Source organism: Pimephales promelas, chromosome 6 (assembly GCF_988280905.1).
Source record: "Pimephales promelas chromosome 6, fPimPro1.hap1.1, whole genome shotgun sequence".
Taxonomy (NCBI): domain Eukaryota; kingdom Metazoa; phylum Chordata; class Actinopteri; order Cypriniformes; family Leuciscidae; genus Pimephales; species Pimephales promelas.
The window spans coordinates 1,827,834-1,855,010 of NC_142774.1; the positions used below are offsets into that span (position 1 = coordinate 1,827,834).

The 27,177-nt window shown below is 39.4% G+C and overlaps 2 protein-coding genes across 4 annotated transcripts in view; both read right to left on the bottom strand.

Annotated features, from left to right (window-relative positions):
• Nucleotides 1-68: 68 nt before the first annotated feature.
• epn3b (epsin 3b) lies at nucleotides 69-19,159 on the bottom strand. Its single transcript, XM_039647344.2, has 10 exons — nucleotides 18,906-19,159; nucleotides 11,937-12,216; nucleotides 9,898-10,249; nucleotides 8,293-8,396; nucleotides 7,805-7,882; nucleotides 7,565-7,673; nucleotides 5,010-5,180; nucleotides 4,367-4,492; nucleotides 4,061-4,291; nucleotides 69-2,381 (listed from the first exon to the last, which is right to left on the bottom strand). The coding sequence occupies exons 2-10, from the start codon at nucleotides 12,162-12,164 to the stop codon at nucleotides 2,113-2,115; spliced, it is 1,668 nt and encodes a 555-aa protein (XP_039503278.2). The 5' UTR covers nucleotides 12,165-12,216; nucleotides 18,906-19,159; the 3' UTR covers nucleotides 69-2,112.
• A 1,443-nt stretch (nucleotides 19,160-20,602) lies between these two features.
• The window catches only part of mycbpap (mycbp associated protein), a 34,310-nt gene continuing 27,735 nt past the window's right edge, over nucleotides 20,603-27,177 (bottom strand). For all 3 annotated transcript variants that reach the window (XM_089132688.1, XM_089132689.1, XM_089132690.1), the window contains 11 exons: nucleotides 27,050-27,150; nucleotides 26,865-26,973; nucleotides 26,445-26,613; nucleotides 26,184-26,371; nucleotides 25,753-25,899; nucleotides 23,718-23,825; nucleotides 22,749-22,876; nucleotides 22,558-22,676; nucleotides 22,429-22,487; nucleotides 21,058-21,180; nucleotides 20,603-20,969 (listed from right to left, as the gene is read on the bottom strand). In XM_089132688.1, coding sequence (XP_088988814.1) covers nucleotides 20,898-20,969; nucleotides 21,058-21,180; nucleotides 22,429-22,487; nucleotides 22,558-22,676; nucleotides 22,749-22,876; nucleotides 23,718-23,825; nucleotides 25,753-25,899; nucleotides 26,184-26,371; nucleotides 26,445-26,613; nucleotides 26,865-26,973; nucleotides 27,050-27,150 — 1,323 coding nt within the window. In that variant the 3' untranslated portion in view covers nucleotides 20,603-20,897. The remainder of the gene's footprint in view (nucleotides 20,970-21,057; nucleotides 21,181-22,428; nucleotides 22,488-22,557; nucleotides 22,677-22,748; nucleotides 22,877-23,717; nucleotides 23,826-25,752; nucleotides 25,900-26,183; nucleotides 26,372-26,444; nucleotides 26,614-26,864; nucleotides 26,974-27,049; nucleotides 27,151-27,177) is intronic.

Genomic DNA, 27,177 nt, shown 5'->3' on the forward strand with positions numbered 1-27,177 from the left:
CGGCTGATTGAGAAAGAAAGAGCGACCTCTGCTGGACAGGAGACGGCTGAGGGACAGAACATGTGGCGTTAAAAGTGAATAACATTCATTTATTAGTGTCTTTAATACACACCATTAGGATAAACCTGGTTCTCCTGTACTGGGACACACACACACTCTTTATCAGTGATCAACAGTAAAGCTGGTATCACGGAAATAACAGCATCGGATCATTCAGCGTCGTATCGATTATTAAACTTTTAATTGGCTATGAGGGTTCCTGTGAGATCCAAACAGGAAGTGAGGCGCCAGCCCCAGTGCATTGTGGGACTGTCTGTGAGGCAGGAGCTCGGTTACAATCAGCCCACTGATTCGAGGCAACAGAAAGGTTCCTGAAATGTCTCTTCGGTTCATTAGCAGCATGCTGTTCCTGTGCAGCAAGAGTAAAGCGTTGAGCCAGCGTCATAAAGTCAACATGAAACCACACTCACAACCCATAGTGTGACATCATCAGGAGCTTTATCAATCAGGAGTTGTGAAAAGTGAGCGTTGCATACCAGAATGGCTATTATTGCTGTCGTTTGCATTATGTTAGCCAGCATTAGTTCCTAAATCAACTGTTTGCAGATCACCACCTACATCAGTAGGGTTGGGCATCGAGAATCGAGTATCGATTGGAACCGGGACTAACTTTTCGTTTTCCCGGAATCGTTCAAAAGTAAAAATTTCGATTCCTAGTTTCGATCTTCACAAAAAAAAAAAAAAAAAAAAAAAGTTTCGATATTCACAGTCCGCCGTGCGGAAGAAGAAACCGCTGAACAACACCAAAGAAGAAGCGTCTACCAGAAGTGTTGGCATAACCGCGCGAGTCGAACATGAGTAGCTTACGTCGGCGATCCAAAGTGTGGCTTCACTTTTCTAAAAATAACGAAATCTCGGCAAAATGCAAAATTTGTGACAAAAGGAGTATTTATACAGAAGGAGTATTTCCTTCAGAAAGGCCGTTGGTTAGCAAGGTTAGCTAAACTTTTTTGACCCTGCCTCTTAAAAGAATCGGAATCGAGAATCGTTAGGAACCGGAATCGAAACAAGGAATCGGAATCAGAATCGTTCAAATTCAAATGATACCCAACCATATACATCAGTGGCTTTATAAAGCCTAGGAAACTATTTGGGTATTGGTTTAGATTACTTTCCCCACACACATGACCTAGATCAGGGGTTTTCCAATCGCAACAGGGGAAACGGTGGAAAAACTGTCAAATAAATAAATAAATAAATAAATAAATAAATTCGGAGTAATACGTACATAAATTAAATACATAAATAAGATTAAATTCAAAATAATATTAAAATAAATTGGGTATTTACGAAGGCTGCATAATCTATCGGAAAAATATTATAATTGTGAAATCACGCAAGTTGCGATTTAATTAATACATGTAATACATGTTATAATATATAAACATAGATTATGATACAGTTTTTAGACGTCTCAGAACGTCATTTACTGTGAATAAAGTGGTTTTATGAGCCGCAAGCCTGTAAATGAATACACTATATAATATGTATGCAATGAATATACAGCGGCTTTCACTATATATCGCAGAAAAGCAAAACATCACAAGACCATTTTTTTTCTAAAACAGTGCAGCCCAAGTATTCACATGCAAATATATTAATTATAATAAATAAATAAATAAATAATAATAAAAAAAAAATTTGCCAAATAGTATTTCACAAAAAATTATAGTATTACCTTTTATTTAATAATTTAATATTTAATTAAATTTCAATGGGTCAAATATACGTTTCTGCCTTGTAGATTTTAGGATGAGTGTCAAAAATTGAAAACTCCTGACCTAGATGATGCCAGACGAAATATTGTGATTATAACCAAAGGTTTTCGAAATATAACATGCACTGACGACACGATAAGATCAGGACGGTGAATAAGCCAAGTAAACGGAGTCTGACTTGAGTTCATGTTGACCTTAAGCTCGATATAAATGTGATAATCCAGTCTTTGCTCTGACGCTCATTAAACGTGTGTCGTATCTATTGGAAGGATAGTGTCACTGTAAAAGTTCACACTGAGCCTGAATCTCCTGGATCCGGCGTGGGGTCGTGACCTCAGAGGAAGGGGTTGTGGCTCTGCGGAGGTGTGTGTCGGCTGGAGGGTGTGAGTGGCAGCAGGGGCAGCGGCAGGTTGCTGGGCAGATCCAGCAGGCCGTGGGGCGGCTGTGTGTGTGACGAGGGCAGAGTCTGGGGCTTCTGCTGCAGGAGGGGTTGAGGAAGAGACGCGCTGTAGGGCAGAGCGGGAGAGTGAGGACGCATCTGATTCAGGGTCAGTCTCGGCGGGTCACAGTGGAAAGGGTTTGTGGGAGACGGCGAGCTCAGACCTGAGACACACAATCGGCAAGGATTAGTTTACAATTTACGGATTATTTACTCACGTCAACCTTTGATATTAAAGGACAACTCCGGCGCAAAATGAACCTTTGGTCTAATTACACATTGTTACCTAGTCAACCGTTATCTGAGATTTGTTTTCATGATTGCGGAATGTAAATAGTTTTATCTATAAAAACAGTTTAGCATATAGCGCTAGTATAACGCATAGAGTAATGACAAATAAAAAACGCTTGTTATTACCACTAAAAAGGCTCAAAATAGCCCCACACTAACACAACAGCATAATAAGGGTCCCTACATTCAAACCGAAGCATTGAGAACGTTGTCAGTGTCCATACAGTTTAATAAGAAGATATTTTATACACACAGTCAACTTCGCGAATACAGGAAGAAGCCATCTTTGAAAAATAGACTCAACCAGTCAATCTACGAACGCCGATCCAAGTGCGCTGGTTAGATGTGAATAAGGTGATAAGGTGAGCGCGAACAGTAGTCTACGTGTACACATTGAAGAGAAGTAAACGGTTAGTGTTTGTGTGTCTTCCGGAAACAACGGATCATATGATATTCTGCACAGTTCAGCGCACTTGGATCGGCGTTCGTAGATCGACTGGTTGAGACTATTTTTCAAAGATGGCTTCTTCCTGTATTCGCGAAGTTGACTGTGTGTATAAAATATCTTCTTATTAAACTGTTTGGACACTGACAAAGTTCTCAATGCTTCGGTTTGAATGTAGGGACCCTTATTATGCTACCGTGTAACTGTGGGGCTATTTTGAGCCTTGTTAGTGGTAATAACAAGCGATTTTTATTTGTCATTACTCTATGCGTTATACTAGCGCTATATGCTAAACTGTTTTTAGAGATAAAACTATTTACATTCGGCAATCATGAAAACAAATCTCAGATAACGGTTGAATAGGTAACAATGTGTAATTAGACCAAAGGTTCATTTTGCGCCGGAGTTGTCCTTTAAGGTTTTTGAGGAAAACATTCCAGGATTTTACTCCATACAGTGACTTCAATGGGGTCCAAATGTGAGTTTCAGTGCAGCTTCAAAGTCTCGAAACGATCCCGCCGAGGAATAAGAGTCTTATCTAGACAAATCAGCTGACATTTATAACAAAATTAACGACCACAAGCGCCACACATTACGTAATCAGGTTGAAAGGTCAAGCGTGACGTAGCCGTAAGTACCGACCCGGTGTTTACAAATCGAACGTGCAAAGACTAAGAAAAACTCCCATTTCCAAAAAATAAAACAACGGTTGGACGATTTTGAAGTTGGAGGAGAAAATGAGATGGAGTTTTTCGTTATCCTACATTTTTGAACCGGAACACGTGTGACCTTTCGACATGATTACGTAATGCGAGAGCTGCTGCAAGATGGGCATTTGTGGTTAAAAAATTTATAAATGTTTATAAAATGTCCACTGGGTTGTCTAGATCAGACTCTTATTCCTCGGCTGGGATCGTTTCGAGACTTTGAAGCTGCACTGAAACTCACATTTGGACCCGTTGGACCCCATTGAAGTCCATTATATGGAGAAACCCTGGAGTGTTTTCCTCAAAACCTCTTGGATGACATGGAGGAGAGCAGATTATCAGGAAAATTTAATTCTGAAGTGAACTCTATTGTGATACATTTACAATGAGGGGTTCCCACCTGACAGAAAGGGGTTTTTGCTCTTGGCCGGTGGATTGGCTGGGATCAGTGTGTCCAGGTTGACGAGGGAGGCGGCGGTGGGTCCGAGGAACGCCTCAGGGGTCCGGCACTGTCTCTGGGTCACCGCGTCGAGGGGAGGACCGAGACGGGAGAGGTCAAAGGTCTCCGGACTGTCACTTCCCCACCCGTTCACTTGAACGCCCGACACCAACTCGCCGAACTGATCGGCATCTGGAACGAGAGATGCGAATGAGCTTCAACTCAACTCAGAGAGGGAAACGAGTGTGACGAGGGTCTGATGAGGACCTGCGGGACTCTCACAGCGAGGGCTGAACACTTGGATAGGCCCCACCCCTTCCACAATAGGCCCCTCCCCCTCCTCTGTAAGCTCCTCCTCCTCTGGAATGGAAAACGGGTCCTTCCCGCTCGGGACTGGAATGAAGAGCAGAGAATATAGACATGGATCTCTAGTGAACCACAGCCTTTCACTTTAAATTAGTGCTGGGCGACGATTAATCGCATCCAAAACAAAAGAATATGTTTACATAACATATGTACATAAATATTTACACTCATATATAAGTATATATTTAAGAAATATTTGCCTGTTTATATATATTTGTATATACTTTAAATTATATATAAATATGTTATACATATTTAAAACACATTTTACACAATCAGCAGATCCGTTTCCTTGCTAGAGAAGCGTTCAGTCTTTCCGCTTGGAAATCCCGTGAATCCGCCATGGCGCGAGCGCAACTGGCTTTTGAAGGGAATGGGAATGGTTTATTCAGAACACACCCATTACTCATTAAGAAATAGGGATGACCCTTTTAGACCATGTGCCGGGAGCGCCGACCACTTTTACCCGTCTACTTTTACACTTTTACTATCAAAAGTGGATTTGGACTAAGAAGGTGAAAATAGGGCCCATCATGTGTTGTACCGGTTCGCGCTGGGCTCCTCCAGGGTTTTCTATCCATATTAGAAGTGCACTTTGAAGGCAGGGCATCCCAGGGGTCAGGAGGTGATTGGTTGGTTCCCCAGGGGTGGGCGGGGCTACTGGAGGGAGGGCGGGCCGTCCAGGGACTACCAACCACCGGGTTATTGGACTTCACTGCAGCGGAAGCAGAAACAACATCCACAAATGTTTTATTTTTGTCGCATTTTTACTACAGAAATCAGCGACTGTCATAGATTTACAGCAATGTATGTGTGTGTATTTATAAATACTAAATAATTATACACAGTACTACACACATACACACACACATTAAGTAAATATATATATTTTTTATTTTGGATGTGATCAATCGCGATTAATCGCTGCACAGCCCTAAACGTCATAGTGACTTAAGGTTCTGCTATATGACTTTATTAGGACTTAAAATGTTTTATGACGTCATAGTGACTTAAGGTTCTGCTATATGACTTTATTAGGACTTAAAATGTTTTATGACATCATAGTGACTTAAGGCTCTGCTATATGACTTAATTAGGACTTAAAATGTTTTATGATGTCATAGTGACTTAAGGTTCAGCTATATGACTTTATTAGGACTTAAAATGTTTTATGACGTCATAGTGACTTAAGGTTCTGCTATATGACTTTATTAGGACTTAAAATGTTTTATGACGTCATAGTGACTTAAGGTTCTGCTATATGACTTTATTAGGACTTAAAATGTTTTATGACATCATAGTGACTTAAGGCTCTGCTATATGACTTAATTAGGACTTAAAATGTTTTATGATGTCATAGTGACTTAAGGTTCAGCTATATGACTTTATTAGGACTTAAAATGTTTTATGACGTCATAGTGACTTAAGGTTCTGCTATATGACTTTATCAGGACTTAAAATGTTTTATGACGTCATAGTGACTTAAGGTTCTGCTATATGACTTTATTAGGACTTAAAATGTTTTATGACGTCATAGTGACTTAAGGTTCTGCTACATGACTTTATTAGGACTTAAAATGTTTTATGACGTCATAGTGACTTAAGGTTCTGCTATATGACTTTATTAGGACTTAAAATGTTTTATGACGTCATAGTGACTTAAGGTTCTGCTATATGACTTTATTAGGACTTAAAATGTTTTATGACGTCATAGTGACTTAAGGTTCTGCTACATGACTTTATTAGGACTTAAAATGTTTTATGACGTCATAGTGACTTAAGGTTCTGCTATATGACTTTATTAGGACTTAAAATGTTTAATGACGTCATAGTGACTTAAGGTTCTGCTATATGACTTTATTAGGACTTAAAATGTTTTATGACGTCATAGTGACTTAAGGTTCTGCTATATGACTTTATTAGGACTTAAAATGTTTTATGACATCATAGTGACTTAAGGCTCTGCTATATGACTTAATTAGGACTTAAAATGTTTTATGATGTCATAGTGACTTAAGGTTCAGCTATATGACTTTATTAGGACTTAAAATGTTTTATGACGTCATAGTGACTTAAGGTTCTGCTATATGACTTTATTAGGACTTAAAATGTTTTATGACGTCATAGTGACTTAAGGCTCTGCTATATGACTTAATTAGGACTTAAAATGTTTTATGAACTCATAGTGACTTAAGGTTCAGCTATATGACTTTATTAGGACTTAAAATGTTTTATGACGTCATAGTGACTTAAGGTTCTGCTATATGACTTTATCAGGACTTAAAATGTTTTATGACGTCATAGTGACTTAAGGTTCTGCTATATGACTTAATTAGGACTTAAAATGTTTTATGATGTCATAGTGACTTAAGGCTCTGCTATATGACTTAATTAGGACTTAAAATGTTTTATGATGTCATAGTGACTTAAGGTTCTGCTATATGACTTAATTAGGACTTAAAATGTTTTATGATGTCATAGTGACTTAAGGTTCAGCTATATGACTTAATTAGGACTTAAAATGTTTTATGACGTCATAGTGACTTAAGGTTCTGCTACATGACTTTATTAGGACTTAAAATGTTTTATGACGTCATAGTGACTTAAGGTTCTGCTATATGACTTTATTAGGACTTAAAATGTTTTATGATGTCATAGTGACTTAAGGTTCAGCTATATGACTTTATCAGGACTTAAAATGTTTTATGACGTCATAGTGACTTAAGGTTCTGCTATATGACTTTATTAGGACTTAAAATGTGTTATGACATCATAGTGACTTAAGGTTCTGCTATATGACTTTCCATTGGACTTAAAATGTTTTATGACATCATAGTGACTTAAGGCTCTGCCATAGGACTTTTTAAGGACATGTTATATTGCATCACAGAGCTCAATATTGTTTTTATATATTTTTACGTATAACTACCTTTCTATGTTTAAATGTGGTTGAAATATTGTCATCAGTTGTTTCAGCATTGATAAAAATGTTCAAATAACGCTGAAAAAGCATTTTCAATCTAATTTGCAAAAAGAACATTTCGCCAAACTATTACAAAACACAAATTTGAGAACAAAACTAGCACATTGAAGACTGACCGACAGACTCCCAGGGGTCAGAGGTCACGGAGCAGGTGGGCGGGGCATCCCAGGGGTCTTCGCCCAGCGGCGCGGGACCGAACACATCCACCAGATCGATGATGGCTGACTGCGAGAGGAGAGCAAGCGTCAGCAGATCATGCCGGTGTTCATCCGTTTACATGCACATTCAGATTTATGAATTCAGTCCGATTGAAACAAAAGATGTGCATGTAAACGTAGAAAGTCTCTCTCTCTCACCTCTGACTGTCTCTCGCCCTCCTGCACGACCTTCTGCAGACGAGGCTGAGGGTCGTCTCCATGGCGACCGCGCTGGTCCTGCGGGACAGGACACATGATCAACACACACCCTCCTGAAGGGGGCGCCGTCGGTCAGACAGGCAGTGAAGGATTAATTAGGATTAAACGAGCAGGAGGTTAATGAGCTCAGGCACATCCAGGACAATACATGAGAGAACACAGAAATATAATTAGAGGAAGAAGTGGTCAGTGCAAGCCTGTTCAAACACCACCAAAACTATATTAAAACTATAAACTATATATATATTAACAATATAGATTGTTTCAAAGCAGCTTTACGGTAAAAATTGCTCCAACAAACACACACACACAGTGGATCGAGACTACATGAGACACCACAGACACTGAAAACCAACAGCGATCGTTTACAGGAAACAGTCTAATGTAAAGAAGAGAGGGAGTGTGTGTGTGTGTGTGTGTGTGTGTACCTCTCTGCTCATGGCCAGGGCGAGCTGCAGTTGTAGCTCTTCTTCTCCACTGGTCTGCGGTCGAGTCTGTTCCAGATCAGAGGCTCGGGGAGACGAGGACGACGCTGACAGACAGAGCGAACACACATTAATCTTTATATTTATGAGTGTAATGTATGTAATTACTGCCATAAAGCATCACCATCTCACTTCAGTTATACTGTGAGAGTGTGTCGCTGTCTCAAGGCCTCATTAGACTAGAAAAACCACAACAGCACATGACAGAAGCGGCTGTGATGAGACTCATTTAAAACTTAAAGGTGCAGTGTGTAGTATTTACGAAGATCTGTTGACAGAAACGCAATATCATATACATAACTATGTGTTCAGTGGTGTATAAAGACCTTACTCAATGAGCCATTTCTCTCTACACACACACCACGGTTCCCCTTACATCGACATGTTTCTACGGTGGCCCTGAACGGACAAACGCGTTTCGTCACTATGTTGTTTTTCACGCTAAGATCTACCCAGATAGCAAACTGACACTGAATCAACGTGGAAACAAGACATCGAAACAACGTTGATCTGGCTCATCGAATTAACGTTGAACCAACGTCAGACGCGTCATTCTTTCAAAACTAACGGAAAATCAACGTTGTTTCAACGTTATGAAAGCAAACCAATTTTCGATTTTCATTTAGCTTTGAAGAATGCCGCGTCTGACGTTGGTTCAATGTTAATTCGATGAGCAAAATCAACGTTGTTTCGATGTCACGAGAGACGTCGTTCCCACGTTGATTCAATGTCAGTTTGCTGTCTGGGTAGCTAAAGTCAGCGAATAAAACACTGACATAACGATGAACAAGTATTCGCAATAACATATCATTCACTGAATAATTAAGTAAACCTAATTGCTGAAGTGGCGACTCTCCGCTGTCTCCGATGACATCACTTCCTGTCGGCCACCGTAACTTCTGTTGGGTGCAACTCGCAACCTCACCACTTGATGCCGCTAGAAACCACACACTGCACCTTTAAAGGGATACTCCACTTTTTTTTGGAAAATACTATGAAAAAAATATACTATGGAAGTCAACGAGACCAGAAACTGTCTGGTTACTGATATTCTTCTAAATATCAGAAAATCGGCTGAATGGATTCGAAAACGGTAAAACTCGACTGTTTAACTCTGGGGGAGAGGTAAAATGAGCCAAAAAAAGTGGAGTATCCCTTTAAGCCACAAAGTTGATATTCTTCACTGTTTGTTTGCAACTCGCAACCTCACCACTTGATGCCGCTAGAAACCACACACTGCACCTTTAAAGGGATACTCCACTTTTTTTTTGGAAATAGGCTTATTTTACAACTCCCCCAGAGTTAAACAGTCGATTTTTACCGTTTTCGAATCCATTCAGTCGATTTTTGGATATTTAGAAGAATATCAGTAACCAGACAGTTTCTGGTCTCATTGTCTGGTTACTGATATTCTTCTAAATATCCAAAAATCAACTGAATGGATTCGAAAATGGTAAAACTCGACTGTTTAACTCTGGGGGAGTGGTAAAATAAGCCTATTTTCAAAAAAAGTGGAGTATCCCTTTAAGAGTACCCAACCCTACTCACAGTTGAAGGAGGACGGGGATCCCCTGGAGTGGCTAAACTCCTCGCCGTACAGCGCGGCCATGCTAGGCTGACTGCTGCGCCGGCTGGGACACGCGGGAGGAGCCGCCCCCCCGCCCGCCATCCTCTCTTTGGTCTTCAGCGCCTGCGCCCTCTCCTGCCTCAGACGCTCCTCGTCCCGCAGCAGAGACACCAGATGCTTGGCCTTCTCGCGCACGTTCACGCCCTGGTCCCGCCCGTCCCGGTCCACGTACTGGAAGTCGCGCAGCGTCTGGATGGTGAAGGCGTTCTCGCGGCACTGCTGGGCGACCCGCTCCGAACCCGTCTTGGCCAGATAGTCCAGCAGCGTCAGAGCCTGGACCACACACACACACACGACACCCGCTCATCATTATACACGTCATAGTGACTTAAGGCTCTGCTATATGACTTTATTAGGACTTAAAATGTTTTATGACATCATAGTGACTTAAGGTTCTGCTATATGACTTAATTAGGACTTAAAATGTTTTATGACATCATAGTGACTTAAGGTTTTGCTATATGACTTTATTAGGACTTAAAATATTTTATGACATCATAGTGACTTAAGGTTTTGCTATATGACTTAATTAGGACTTAAAATGTTTTATGACATCATAGTGACTTAAGGCTCTGCTATATGACTTTATTAGGACTTAAAATGTTTTATGACGTCATAGTGACTTAAGGCTCTGCTATATGACATTATTAGGACTTAAAATGTTTTATGACATCATAGTGACTTAAGGTTTTGCTATATGACTTAATTAGGACTTAAAATGTTTTATGACGTCATAGTGACTTAAGGCTCTGCTATATGACTTTATTAGGACTTAAAATGTTTTATGACATCATAGTGACTTAAGGTTTTGCTATATGACTTAATTAGGACTTAAAATGTTTTATGACGTCATAGTGACTTAAGGCTCTGCTATATGACTTTATTAGGACTTAAAATGTTTTATGACGTCATAGTGACTTAAGGCTCTGCTATATGACTTTATTAGGACTTAAAATGTTTTATGACATCATAGTGACTTAAGGTTTTGCTATATGACTTAATTAGGACTTAAAATGTTTTATGACGTCATAGTGACTTAAGGCTCTGCTATATGACTTTATTAGGACTTAAAATGTTTTATGACATCATAGTGACTTAAGGTTTTGCTATATGACTTTATTAGGACTTAAAATGTTTTATGACGTCATAGTGACTTAAGGCTCTGCTATATGACTTTATTAGGACTTAAAATGTTTTATGACATCATAGTGACTTAAGGTTTTGCTATATGACTTAATTAGGACTTAAAATGTTTTATGACGTCATAGTGACTTAAGGCTCTGCTATATGACTTTATTAGGACTTAAAATGTTTTATGACATCATAGTGACTTAAGGTTTTGCTATATGACTTTATTAGGACTTAAAATGTTTTATGACGTCATAGTGACTTAAGGCTCTGCTATATGACTTTATTAGGACTTAAAATGTTTTATGACATCATAGTGACTTAAGGTTTTGCTATATGACTTAATTAGGACTTAAAATGTTTTATGACGTCATAGTGACTTAAGGCTCTGCTATATGACTTTATTAGGACTTAAAATGTTTTATGATGTCATAGTGACTTAAGGTTCTGCTGTAGGAATTTATTAGGAATTAGACTAGCTGTTCTCTTTTTAATTAGACTAGGCTTGCTAGTGTTAAGAAACCAGCCCACCAGGGCACCGATCACTAACTGAACGTGTCTGCTTAAAGAAACACGCCACTGTTTTTTTTTAAATAGGGGTTATTCACCGTATCCCCTACATTTAGATAGGTGCATGAAGTGTCTTAGTTTGGCAGCGCCGCCACTAGTTTAGCTTAGCTTATGAATAATGAATGGACCCCTTTGTTGCCGGATAGCATGTTGTGAATAAAAATGGTAAAAAAAAATACTTTAAAAAAAAAACATTTCCTAGGCAGAGATTGGGCTAAGTTTAATTTCTGGGTGAAGTCCCCTAGAGGCCAGACGTGGGCACCTTGTAGACGTGTCTCCAGTTCTTGCCGTGGTCGTTGAGGCGCTTCCACACCATGGCCATGACCTCGCTGAAGGCCCCGACGCTGAAGGTCAACTCCGCGATCTCTGACATCAGCGAGCTGGACGGGCCCCAGGGGTCATTGGAGGTCGCCTCCCGCACCTTGATCTCCGCATCCGAGTAGTTGTGCACGATGTTCTTCACCTGCCGGCGCAGGGCCGAGGTCGTCATGGCGACGGTGTGTGTGGGACGACACAGACGCTCACGCTAAAGAGAGCCAGAGCTGTGAGAGAGACACACACATTACCAGGACATTTATAAATCACACGCGAATGAAAAAAAAACAGGTGGTTGTACTCTTCAAAAACTGTAATTAAATGCTTATGAAGTCATATCGACTCATAGTTTTATGGAATGCTAGTTTTGTTATGTGTCAAGGGATAGAGTATTTTAGTTGCCAAGGCAACACACCTAAATAGAAATCTGATAGACTTCAGCATATTTTTTTTTTGTCTTGATATTTTTGTCTTCAAAATTGTTCAAAATGTAAATGGTCTGTATGGAATATTTAGCACAAAATTAGCATTCTTGTATTGATATGATTATATGCATATTAATGTATCAATATTGGTATCATGTGCAGATGAAACATGACTATAATGCATTCAGAAAATACTTAGCAACACACTAAAAAACATGCATCATGGACATCTAATCGACATCAGAATCAAGGATGGTATTGTTAATTAAAACTATTAAAAATTGTTTTATCGAAATAAACCTGAAATAAAATAAAATATTAGATAAAAAGTTAAACTTAAAAAAATAACGAAAATTTTAAATTGAAAATAAGAAATTATATTTTCAATAGTTGAGTAACTGAATTTCTTAAAGTTAAATAGAAATAAAAAATACACTACAACAATTTCAACTAATTAAAAATTGTAAAATCACCTAAAAAAGTATGATAAAAAGTTAAAGATGACAGAAATAAAAGCAAAATATTGTTTTATTGTTGGTGAATAAATAAAATGTATTTTTTTATAAAATTTATTTTAAAGAGGTTTATACACCAATAAAAATAATAATTTTTATAAATTACAAATAAAATATATATTTTTAAATAATAAATTACAAAAAAACAATGCTTTCAAATGTTTAATTTTTTTTTAGTCCATTGTCAATCATGAAAGAGAGTTTCAAAAGTCATTTCCTAAACCTGGTTCACTGTAGTTTCTGTTCATCATGTGTTCATAAAGGGTTAACAAGCTTTTGAACACATTAGTGCCCCTCCCTCTTCATTTGCAGCGAGACCAGAGCGATTACCATTTTCAGGATCATCAATAATTCAGCTCGGCTCTCCAGTTAGCACTTGTCTTAAAAACACGGCACAGAAAGTGGGTCGGCGTTATCTCTGTAAACTTCATCTGCTTCCCTGCGCTCGCAACATTCAGGTGAAGGGTTCGATTCCCAGATTACAGACCCAATGATTAAAGCATCTGAAATGCTGCTCGAAAAAGCCTCTGCTAATGAATAAATGTGTCATGCATGAGTCACAAACGCCCCCAAAGAGCCGACTCACGCTGTTACCCATCAGCCCACGGGCTCCCCGAGACCAGCGGCACGCTCTGACTCACGCCACAGTCGGCATGAGCCGCGTTTCTTTCATTCAGACGACACTGGAGGGGTTAGTCAAGTGTTCACCTCACTTAATCTGAAGTGTTCACTTCACTTAATCTGAAGAGTTCACTACACTTAATCTGAAGAGTTCACTTAATCTGAAGAGTTCACTACACTTAATCTGAAGAGTTCACTTCACTTAATCTGAAGAGTTCACTTCACTTAATCTGAAGAGTTTACCACACTTAATCTGAAGAGTTCACTACACTTAATCTGAAGAGTTCACCACACTTAATCTGAAGAGTTCACTACACTTTTATTTGTTCATTTAAACACAGAGGCTCTGTTCATTAAACAAAATATTCTGCAGGTCATGAAACTTTTATGAAAATAATCAAAAATGCTGGTAATAGCTGGCAAAAAAAAAAAAAAAATGCCGACAGGGAAAGAGTTAACAACATGAGATCCACGATGCACATTATACCTAATTGATAAGAAAAAAATTACAAAGAAAGTTATTATTCAAGCGATTTTTCACTGTAAATTATAACAAAAATTGTACATTTAACAGTGTTTTACTGTAAAATTTCATGAATCCCATATAGAGTAAGTGAACGTACCGTTAACCAGTCTTACAGTAACAGTGTTTATCAGTAAAGCTGTAGTGTCAGCGGACGAGACGGCACACCTCTGCCCTTCACGGCTGCGCTCCTGACTTTGCATTTCTGTGTGTGCGGCTAAACCTAATCCTTCCTTCTTCTCTAAACACAGCGAAGAGCTCATCAGCTCCCGTCATTCACCCACGAGACTTTAAAACACACTATACATCCCTTCCACACCTTTCCAAAGAAGAAAAACTGGCACAACTGCTAGTCCAGGAGCGGCGGGAATCTTCACAACTAGATCAGCGGGATTAATGTGGAGAAATACAACACACTTTTAGCTGATCATCTAACAATAAATGCTTTTATTTGGAGTTTCACATGTGAATGGATAACTTTACATATTTTATTAACTCAAGGTACATTATCTCCTAACAGGGCATGTTACATTTTGGTAAACATCATGATGTTTTTATTAATATCTGAGAATGGTTCTAACAATATTAGATTTTGGAGACAGTCGGGACGTTCTGCTCCCTTTAAAGTACACCATCATAAGTGAGGGAACCTTTTTTTGTACAGTTTCCAAATGTTTTCAATGTTACAACATGATGTACTATTCATAGGACGTTATGCAAATATGGTTAGGGATCCAAGCTACTATCCCAGCTACTTGCAATATAAAAAAATGTTTTGTTTCAAGCAAAATGAAACATTGTTAGTGCGGACCTACTTGGCTTGTAGTCCTGGTTGACCTGCAGGCCACTGTCATGAAATAAACACAACAGCAGGTCCAGAAACACACACACACACATTGTGCGATGCGAGTCTCTGAGCACAGATGAGTGTGATCTCAGCGGAGACATCTGCTCCACAACATGACACACTTTCATCGAGAACATCCCCACGGAGGCGCTTCATTCTGGCAATGGCCTTTTAATGCTTTGCTTATTAGATTATTCCATATTCCTGCGGGGGATCACAGACTCTTCCCACTCACATTAAAGGGCAAAAATTTCAGTGATGTAATATGAACTTGAAAGCATCCTCCAGTGATGTCAGAGAGCATTTTAAAGCTACCATGATCCCACAAGAAAACCTCAAGTTTCCAAGATGCCATAGAACTATTTATCTCGTTGAACCCTTTTTAAGCTCTGTGATACCATATAACATGTCCTAATGAAGTCAGATAGCATATCCTTAAGTCACTATGATATCATAAAACATTTTAAGTCCTAATAAAGTCATATAGCGGAACCTTAAGTCACTATGACGTCATAAAACATTTTAAGTCCTAATAAAGTCAAATAGTGGAACCTTAAGTCACTATGACATCATAAAACATTTTAAGTCCTAATCAAGTCATATAGCAGAACCTTAAGTCACTATGATGTCATAAAACATTTTAAGTCCTAATTAAGTCATATAGCAGAACCTTAAGTCACTATGACGTCATAAAACATTTTAAGTCCTAATAAAGTCATATAGCAGAACCTTAAGTCACTATGATATCATAAAACATTTTAAGTCCTAATAAAGTCATATAGCAGAACCTTAAGTCACTATGACGTCATAAAACATTTTAAGTCCTAATAAAGTCCTATAGCAGAACCTTAAGTCACTATGACATCATAAAACATTTTAAGTCCTAATAAAGTCATATAGCAGAACCTTAAGTCACTATGACATCATAAAACATTTTAAGTCCTAATAAAGTCATATAGCAGAACCTTAAGTCACTATGATGTCATAAAACATTTTAAGTCCTAATAATGTCATATAGCAGAGCCTTAAGTCACTATGACGTCATAAAACATTTTAAGTCCTAATAATGTCATATAGCAGAGCCTTAAGTCACTATGATGTCATAAAACATTTTAAGTCCTAATAATGTCATATAGCAGAGCCTTAAGTCACTATGACGTCATAAAACATTTTAAGTCCTAATAAAGTCATATAGCAGAACCTTAAGTCACTATGACATCATAAAACATTTTAAGTCCTAATAAAGTCATATAGCAGAACCTTAAGTCACTATGACATCATAAAACATTTTAAGTCCTAATAAAGTCATATAGCAGAACCTTAAGTCACTATGACGTCATAAAACATTTTAAGTCCTAATAATGTCATATAGCAGAGCCTTAAGTCACTATGATGTCATAAAACATTTTAAGTCCTAATAAAGTCATATAGCAGAACCTTAAGTCACTATGACATCATAAAACATTTTAAGTCCTAATAAAGTCATATAGCAGAACCTTAAGTCACTATGATGTCATAAAACATTTTAAGTCCTAATAAAGTCATATAGCAGAGCCTTAAGTCACTATGATGTCATAAAACATTTTAAGTCCTAATAAAGTCATATAGCAGAACCTTAAGTCACTATGACATCATAAAACATTTTAAGTCCTAATAAAGTCATATAGCAGAACCTTAAGTCACTATGATGTCATAAAACATTTTAAGTCCTAATAATGTCATATAGCAGAGCCTTAAGTCACTATGACGTCATAAAACATTTTAAGTCCTAATAAAGTCATATAGCAGAACCTTAAGTCACTATGACATCATAAAACATTTTAAGTCCTAATAAAGTCATATAGCAGAACCTTAAGTCACTATGACGTCATAAAACATTTTAAGTCCTAATAATGTCATATAGCAGAGCCTTAAGTCACTATGATGTCATAAAACATTTTAAGTCCTAATAAAGTCATATAGCAGAACCTTAAGTCACTATGACATCATAAAACATTTTAAGTCCTAATAAAGTCATATAGCAGAACCTTAAGTCACTATGATGTCATAAAACATTTTAAGTCCTAATAAAGTCATATAGCAGAGCCTTAAGTCACTATGATGTCATAAAACATTTTAAGTCCAATGGAAAGTCATATAGCAGAACCTTAAGTCACTATGACATCATAAAACATTTTAAGTCCTAATTAAGTCATATAGCAGAACCTTAAGTCACTATGACATCATAAAACATTTTAAGTCCCAATAAAGTCATATAGCAGAACCTTAAGTCACTATGATGTCATAAAACATTTTAAGTCCAATGGAAAGTCATATAGCAGAGCCTTAAGTCACTATGACGTCATAAAACATTTTAAGTCCTAATAAAGTCATATAGCAGAACCTTAAGTCACTATGATGTCATAAAACATTTTAAGTCCTAATAAAGTCATATAGCAGAACCTTAAGTCACTATGATGTCATAAAACATTTTAAGTCCAATGGAAAGTCATATAGCAGAACCTTAAGTCACTATGACATCATAAAACATTTTAAGTCCTAATTAAGTCATATAGCAGAACCTTAAGTCACTATGACATCATAAAACATTTTAAGTCCTAATAAAGTTGAACGTCTTCAAGTTCATACACTCTAAAATTAGCTGGGTTATTTGTTTTACCCAGACTGCTGGGTTCTGCCAGTTGGGTCATTTTCACATTGTTGCGTAACCCACTGCTGGGTTATGTTTCTCTGACACTAGAAATGATGCACAAACTACCCAACCTGCTGGGTTATAGTAACCCACTGCTGACTTGCCAAACTGGATTTAACCAGATCAGTTTATCAATGGTCATTTTGTCTCCTGTCCCGAGAGAAAACTCAGATGTCCCATATGTCCTTTGTCCTTTTTCATGTCAGATGTCCTTTTTCAGTTCTGCAATGTTATTGAAAATTTGTATGCATATGTCAATGTTCTTAGCATAATATTGTTTGAATGTTCTTTTAACGATTTGAAAACAGTTGCGAAGTTCTCGTAATATTTATCATCTTTATAATTGCGGGAACCTTTTTTCCGTACAAAAGTTGTAGTTGGACGGTTGATAGATGAATCCATATGCATATTCAACAACATAATGTACCATTGGGTCATTACAAATCTACGGAGCCCCTAAAGGGACATGGTGAGGGGAAACGTCAATGCTTTTGCGTTCTCTGAGTAAATGTTTTGTGTTTTCCATAAGAAAGTTTGCGTTCTCTTGCAAAAAAAAAAAAAAAAAAAGTCTGCCTTTTGCTGAGAAACTTTGCATTAGTTCTCAAAGAACTCAAAAGGTTTTGTGAGCGAACACAGTTTTTTTTCCCACCACCATGTATGAATCAGAATGAAACAGAATGTTTTCAGTTCAGTTTCAGTTACTTTCCTAATAAAATCATTTTAGAACCTTTATAAAATTACTGTCATCGTTTAACCCTTTGACTTTCATCATAAAACATTATAACTAGAGTAGAACCTTTTCAAGTTTCTATGATGTAACTTAATTAGAACATTCCATACATGATGTCATTTAGAACTTTTGAATTCCGTGATGTCTATGATAACACATTTCAAAGTTCTTATAAAGTCATAGAACATTCTATGATTCTTTACAAGTTTAAAGAATCGTATTGGAGTTCTAAATGATTCTTTAGAATCGTGATGCTTTACAGAAGGAAGATATGCTTCACCTTTACTGTGGGGAAAGATGACATACACAGAACTAACACACTAATCTGACCTCTAATGTAAGATTGTTAAATCTCCAGATAATGAGCAGATCCCACACACAGCATCAGTGAGCACCAGAAATAGCCTCAGGACTGTGGATGCTCCAGTAGGCCTTCAGCTCCAACCCTGAGCATCAGAAGCTCTTCTGACACAGATCACTCACAGAACATCTGCAATCTATTTAAACGAGCACACACACACACTCACACGTGATGGTTAATGGAGGAGAGGAATCCCGCTTACCTGCAGCATCTCAGTGAGCATCCGCGATCCGATACACTGACTGAACCCTGGGATACCGACATGAATCCTGGGATACCGACCGACACACCGGGATGAGGATGATCTGTTCGTGTTGTCGTCGATCTGTGGAGGAGAATCGCGTGGATGCTGCAGTGTTTTCGGTGTGGTGTGGGAGAGAAATGATCCATCCATCTACACACACACTCACGCATGCGGTGTGGAGGCACGAGCCGTCATCATCATCACGAGAGAGAGAGAGAGAGAGAGAGAGAGAGAGAGAGAGAGAGAGAGAGAGAGAGAGAGAGAGAGAGAGAGAGAGAGAGAGAGAGAGAGAGAGAGAGAGAGAGAGAGAGAGAGAGAGAGAGAGAGAGAGAGAGAGGCTCTGCGCACTCAGCATTTAACCGCTTCACTGCCGAAGTCCCTCAGCCAAACATCATCTGTTTACTTAGCATTAATTATTAAATAAATACACCGAGTTTAACTATTATAGCTACACATTAATAATACAACATATCACTTTATGACTATGTGAAAATAGACAGGTTCTGTGTGACTGAATAATGTTTTAATTACTTTATTTAAAGATAGCCAACTGGAATTCATAGCCTTTTGTTCATTTACAATCGCATTCACCAAAGAATGGGCCTTAAAGGGATAGTTCACTTTGAAATTAACTTTTGATATGTTTTATCTTACCTCAAGGGCATCCAAGATGTAGGTGCCTTTGTTTCCACGGTATTTATTTTAATATTTTTAGGTCAAATCGTTGTTGTCTATCAGTCATATGGGGATCTCCTCAAAGAGCATGCACTGAGAAGTCCAAATTAAACATGATTTAATGACTCATAAATGTAAAATTGAAAACAAAGGAAACAAAGACACCTACATCTTGGATGCCCTTGAAGTAAGCTAAAAAAAAATCAAAAATGTATTTCAAAGTAAACTATCCCATTTAAACACTGATTAAAAAAGAATTACAACTTGTTTTAAAAAATGTAAGTATAATATAGAAGTTGTTAGACTGCAGCTTCGACTGTTAAATGTAAACCATGCCCACGGGACCTGCATTTCAAGGGTTAATTCACCCCACAATTAAAATTCTGTCATTAATTACTCACCCTTATGTCGTTTCAAACACGATGAACACAAATTAAGATATTTGATGAAACCCGAGAGCTTTCCGTCCCTCCATTGACAGTCTATGAATGAAAGTGTAGTTGCAGAAGCTGTCAATGGAAGGACGGAAATCTCTCAGATGTTTTGGGTGAATGAACCCTTTAAAACAGTTATATATATATATATATATATATATATATATTGGCTGTGCAAAAATTAATTGCGATTAATCGCATCCAAAATAAAAGTCTGTGTTTACATAATATATGTGTGTGCTGTTTATAATTATTTTGTATATATAAATACACACACATGCATGTATAAATTTAAGAAAATGTGTTATTCATAAATAAAATATTTATATTTATATAATATAGATTTTGTATGTATATATATATATATATATATATATATACAGAATTTAAGCGTAAATAATTCTTAAATATATACATGCATGCTTATGTATTTATATATACAAAATAATTATACACAGGTTTGGTCTGGTACTGTATCACAAAGATTTACATTTTTGTTATTTTTATGCATATATTATAAACACTGAAATATGTGCAATTCAAATATTGCTTGCAAACATGTTTATTTGATTAGAATATAGCATACATCAGACGGTCATAAACAAAGGCCCTCAAGGTGGCGTTACAGCATCCACCGGAGATTGGTGACAATAACCAGATTCAGCTTCAGCCACTCCGAGCTCAACCCTTCATATGATATTACTGAATCCTCTCACCGTCAAACAACCGTTTCAAGTGTTTCCGGAAATCAGTTTCCAACTCCTTGTGGACAGTAAAAGCACATGTGCGGACACATATAATCCAGATCTGACACTTCAGACACCCGAGAGCTACAGGTGTGTTAATGTGGCGTCTCAGAGTCGTGGAGTAAATCACACAGAGAGTCCACCATCCTCTCCATCAGCACACACACCTGAAACACACACACATATCATCAGCTTTTGACTGCATGTGTGAATGTGTGCTGAAACATCACAAAGGTGTGTGTGTGTGTGTCTTGCCTGTGTGTGCAGCAGCCGTCTGTATCTGTCCTGCGGTGTGTGTGTGTGTTCAGGACGGTCAGTAGTAAAGCTGGAGTCCGTCTTCCTCTCTTCTGGCTCGGGTTTCTTCAAGCTCCCGCGTTCCTGAACACACACACACACACACACACACACACACACACACACACACACACACACACACACACACGGTTTTAAAAGCACATATGTGTAAATCCGTGTTTCCACCAAAGCGTTTAGCCTAGCTGTGGCGCTTGAGAGCGTTTTTTCCGCTGAGACGTTTCGTTGCTAGGATACAGAATATCGGCGGCACGGTTTACTTGTAACTGATTTCGCAGATAATTTGTTTCATACTACAAATTAATTTTTCCTCCATGTTGTTCGGTTAGCTCTGCCGGTTGATGTCGTTGTACATAAAGAATGTTGTGACAGTTGGTCGGTGTGGTATTAGCCCCGCCCCTCCTCCACTGTGATTGGACGGCTGGGTAAAAAGAGACAGTGATGAGCGCTGCGTTTTACCCAAAGTTGAAAATGTTTCAACTCTCGGCGACCAGTAAGGCCGTGCGTCCACCAAAGCGTTTTTCCACGTGCCTGGCGTATGTTTTCAATTGTTTTCAATGGGAGTGCCGCGTTTTTTAAACGCCATGAGCGTAACGAGGCGCTGAGCGTTTTTTTCACGCTGATTCGCGCCCGACGTTTTTACTGGTCGCCGGGAGTTGAAAAATGTTCAACTTTGGATAAAACGCGGCGCTCATCACTGTCACTTTTTACCCAGCCGTCCAATCACAGTGGAGGAGGGGCGGGACTAATACCACACCGACCAACTGTCACAACATTCAAACTGCTGCGGATATTCTGTATCATAGCAACGAAACGTCTCAACGGAAAAAAAACGGTCTAGCGTTTTCAGCTGGCTAAAAACGCTTTGGTGGACACACGGCCTTAGCGTGAAAAAAAAAAACGCTCAGCGTCTCGTTACGCTCATGGCGTTATAAAAACGCGGCGCTCCCATTGAAAACAACTGAAAACATACGGCAGGCGCGAGGAAGAACGCTTTGGTGGACACACGGCGTATCAGAGTGTAGAACGTCAGTATGAGTGTTTATACTCCCGCAGGCTATCAAAAGTATTGCGTTTCCAGTTAGCAAGTTAACATTCACTGAATTAGCTAGCAAGTTTCTACTACTAAAATATTTAAGTTGAGATGACATTACATGATCATTTTAAGTTAAAAGTATAAATTAGCTTGTACATTTTAATAGCTCTGAACTTCTGGAGACTGAGTGCTATAGGTGTGATGGCATCTGCTGTCCTCTGCTGGTGAGCAGCACTCATCACACACACACACACACACACACACACACACACACACACCTCTGCTCTCGCTCTTCCCAGCCTGCCTCCTGTCCTGTCCTCCTCTTCCTTCTGCTCCGCTGCGGATCATGTTAAATGTTAGATCATCCTCAACCTTTCATTCATGTGTGTGTGTGTGTGTGTACTCACAGGTGTGGAGGTTGTGTGTCGTGTCACTCCAGGTGTTGTTCTCTGGAAGCCCCAGTTTGTGTCTCAATCTCACAGACTCTGTGACCAAACCGTCCAGCAGTTCCCTCCACAACTGCAGACTGCACACACACACAATGGTCACTGTAATACTTACTGTAATGGATTAGAAATGAATCATCTGTGTGTATGACCTGACGATGTGTGATGTCACCGCTGGTGTGTGTGTGTGTGGCCGCTGCAGCTCCAGCATCAGAGAGTTAAACTGGCTCAGACACGTCTCTCTGATCTCACTGTGTGTCTCAGGGACGGACAGCACAGCCTATAGGACAGACACACACACACACACACTGAGGCGTTTACTAGGCTGCATGCTCGTCTGATGTGAGCTTTACGGTCACTTTGACCGGTCATTGTGTTGGAAGTGTGGAAGATTGTGTCCCACAGAAGAAAGACATGAGTTTGGACTGAGAAGAGTAAAGGATGAACTTCACACTTACACAGAGCGTTGTGTTATTCAATACTAATATATATATAGACACACTGTGTTTATGATGGGTGAATAAAACATGGTGACACTTTATTTTAAGGTGTCCGTGCCACTGTGTTATACAATTAAGTTACGAGATATTTTCTGTTTATGTGAATTGTGAAAACGTGAATTTGCCAGATAAATGTGCTTGATCATGTAAATGTCACAAAGAAGATCATAAAAATAGGCTTTAAGTAAAATTCAGTTCCAATTTGTTCTGTAATTTGTCATATTTTAACAATTACAATTGCTTAGGATTATTACTAATTAATTATTAAAGCAGGGTTTCCCAAACTGAGGGTCATGAGGTGATAATTAAACCATAAAATACAAATTAAATAACAAAAATTGAAGATAAAAATTAAACATGTTCTAATAAAAGAGAGAGACATCATTTAAATAATTTATTATAATTTATTTGTGACCATTAACTAACTTTAGACAATGAGGATATATATACGTATTATATATATATATATATATATATATATATATATAACAATTTTTTATATATAATATATATATATAAAATAATAATATAATATATATATTTAATATATAACAATTTTTTTTCTTAATGGTCCTAAAAAGTTCATCCTCAAGCAGACGAGGAGAGTGTGTTGATAAGCACCTGTCTGAGTGTGTGTAACGACAGATCCCACACAGGTGTGTGTGCTGACCTGCTGACCTGCGCCCATAACCCCCGCAGCGCCTCCACAGGCCCACGCAGGTACTGCACCTGTGGAAGAACAACACACACACACTCACAGAAAGTCACTAAAACTGTAACTATCAGCTCTGCTAAGAGGAACAACATGTGTCGGCTAACTGTATAATGTGAGGATGATCTGTGCGTTCCCGGGTTCAATGGGGCTGTTCTTCAGCGGGAACACGAGGGACCTGACACACACACACACACACTGAGCCGCACCGGGACCCTCAGTCATGCTCCTGACTACAGCACACAACTCAAGCAATTACACGCTGAATGGGGATAATTATCATCACCGCTATTCTCTATGTGTGTGTGGGTGTGTTTGTTTACAAGCTTGGGCGAACAACGAGAGGTCTGGAAAATGAGTGTTAAGCTGAAGTGTGTGTGTGTGTAGATGCGACCTAATCATTCCAGCCTCGTTTTTAATGCTTATAAATGGAAATAAATAATGAGAGTTTGCACAATCACCGAGTGTAAGACTGCTGCACAGGAACTGACTGTTACGAGGATGTCCTTTTATATGAAAGGTTATGCAAGGCAAATATCACTCAATGGAACAGCATTATGGGTATTACATGTAATGATCTTCTATATAATATATATATAGATAGATAAGTTCTATTATATCAGGCCTGTCCTTATAACAGAACGGTGTGTGCGTGTTACGGTGATGACGTATACCAGGGTTGTGTGTGTGTGTTGCTGTGATAACGTACACCAGGCCTGTGATGACGTACACTAGGGCTGTGTGTGTGAGTGTGTGTGTTACTGTGATGACGTACACCAGGGTTGTGTGTGTGAGTGTGTGTGTGTGTTTCTGTGATGACGTACATCAGGGCTCTGTGTGTGTGTTACGGTGATGACATGCACCAGGGCTAAGTGTGTGTGTGTGTGTGTGTGTGTGTTTGTGTGTTACGGTGATGCCGTTCACCATGGTTGTGTGTGAGGACACCAGGGTTGTGTGTGTTATGGTGATGACGTACACCAGGGTTGTGTGTGAGGAACAGCTTCTCGTCTGTGATGTAGAGATCATCATAGTTGTGTATGTGTGTGTGTTACGGTGATGCCGTTCACCATGGTTGTGTGTGAGGACACCAGGGTTGTGTGTGTTACGGTGATGACGTACACCAGGGTTGTGTGTGAGGAACAGCTTCTCGTCTGTGATGTAGAGATCATCATAGTTGTGTATGTGTGTGTGTGTGTGTGTGTGTGTTACGGTGATGACGTACACCAGGGTTGTGTGTGAGGAACAGCTTCTCGTCTGTGATGTAGATATATCATAGTTGTGTATGTGTGTGTGTGTGTGTTACGGTGATGACGTACACCAGGGTTGTGTGTGAGGAACAGCTGCTCGTCTGTAATGTAGAGATCATCAGAGTTGTGTGTGTGTGTGTGTGTGTTACGGTGATGACGTACACCAGGGTTGTGTGTGTGTGTGTGTGTTTTACGGTGATGACGTACACCAGGGTTGTGTGTGAGGAACAGCTGCTCGTCTGTGATGTAGAGATCATCAGAGTTGTGTGTGTGTGTGTGTGTGTGTGTGTGTGTGTGTGTGTGTGTGTTACGGTGATGACGTACACCAGGGTTGTGTGTGTGTGTGTTTTACGGTGATGACGTACACCAGGGTTGTGTGTGAGGAACAGCTGCTCGTCTGTGATGTAGAGATCATCAGAGTTGTGTGTGTGTGTGTGTGTGTGTGTTACGGTGATGACGTACACCAGGGTTGTGTGTGTGTGTGTTTTACGGTGATGACGTACACCAGGAATGTGTGTGAGGAACAGCTGCTCGTCTGTGATGTAGAGATCATCAGAGTTGTGTGTGTGTGTGTGTGTGTATTACGGTGATGACGTACACCAGGGTTGTGTGTGAGGAACAGCTGCTCCTCTGTGATGTAGAGATCATCAGAGTTGTGTGTGTGTGTGTGTGTGTGTGTATTACGGTGATGACGTACACCAGGGTTGTGTGTGAGGAACAGCTGCTCCTCTGTGATGTAGAGATCATCAGGAGATATGGGACGCTCTGGAGAACGAACTCCTCTGATGAGATCCATGAGGATCCGTTGACACAACGACACACACGCTTTCCTCTCCAGCTCCTGCTGCTCACACAGGGTCAGTTCAACAATATATCTTATAATTATATATATATATATATATATATGGGATGTCGAATATAATCAAGCAGATTTAGCCTAATATGTGCTTTAGAAGTACTAATAAACATCCAATATCCAGGTAATATGCACTCAAACGATATTTAAACATCCAAAGCATTAGCCTAACCCTCCTGTACTTCCTGTTCTGAAGGAAATACATGATGTACCATTACACCCCTGATATATCTATACACACACACCATCTGTACACACACACACACACACACCTGGAGTGCCGCTCTCTGCTGTGCGTTCTTATCCTGATCTAAGGCCACGCCCCTCAGAGTGACCAGCACTGAAGCTCCGCCCATCAGCACCGGGTGTGTGTTCAGACGCCACACCTCAGTCATGATCCCCGCACACACACTCTTGAAGATGAAGCTGATGCGTTTAGTGCTGCCGGGTAAGATCACCGCTGACAGAGAGAGTCAAACACATCAGTAAGTGTGTGTATGTGTGTGTGAGAGAGAGAGAGAGTGTGTGTATACCTGTAGTGCTGTTAAAGTAGAAGTGTTGAGTGCGAGTGTGTGTGTGTGTCAGTCTCTCCCAGCTGTAGTAAATCACGGTGCTTCCTTCATTCTTTAACTCCAGATCAGCGCTCACACTCTGTCCCGTGACCGTCTCGAACATCAGCCGGGCAGAGATGCCCTTCTGCCCCTGAACACACACACACAAACACACACACACACACTATTAAAAAAATAAATAAATAAATGTATCAGTTAAGTTCAAGGATTACATTCTCTATGGTTGCCGAGCAACATTCCAACATTCCAACATTCCAAATCCACATATGTTTAAACTCCCAAAGTATCTGCATTTACTTTCATGAGCTGATGTATCGTGATCATATCTACAGTTCTGGTGATCCACATTGACTCATACGTGATATAAGATCTGCTCTTCACCTGCTGACAGGAAGTGATGCGAGTCCAGAGCGCCAGATCTCCACTGACCCTCAGAGCGGGACGCAGATCAACATCGCTGATGATGTCATCAAACAGCGCCAGAGGGTCTCTGAGAGAGAGAGAGAGAGAGAGAACATGAGCGTCATCCACTTCAAGAGGAGGAGAGTGAGGTCACAGAGCCGTACTGGTTTTCCTTCTGCTCTTCTTCTTCATCCTCCTCTTCCTCTCTCTCGTCCGGCGGAGGAGAACGAGCCGCAGAGCCGATGACCTCTAGACCCTCGACCTCCTGAGAGGACACACACACACACACACA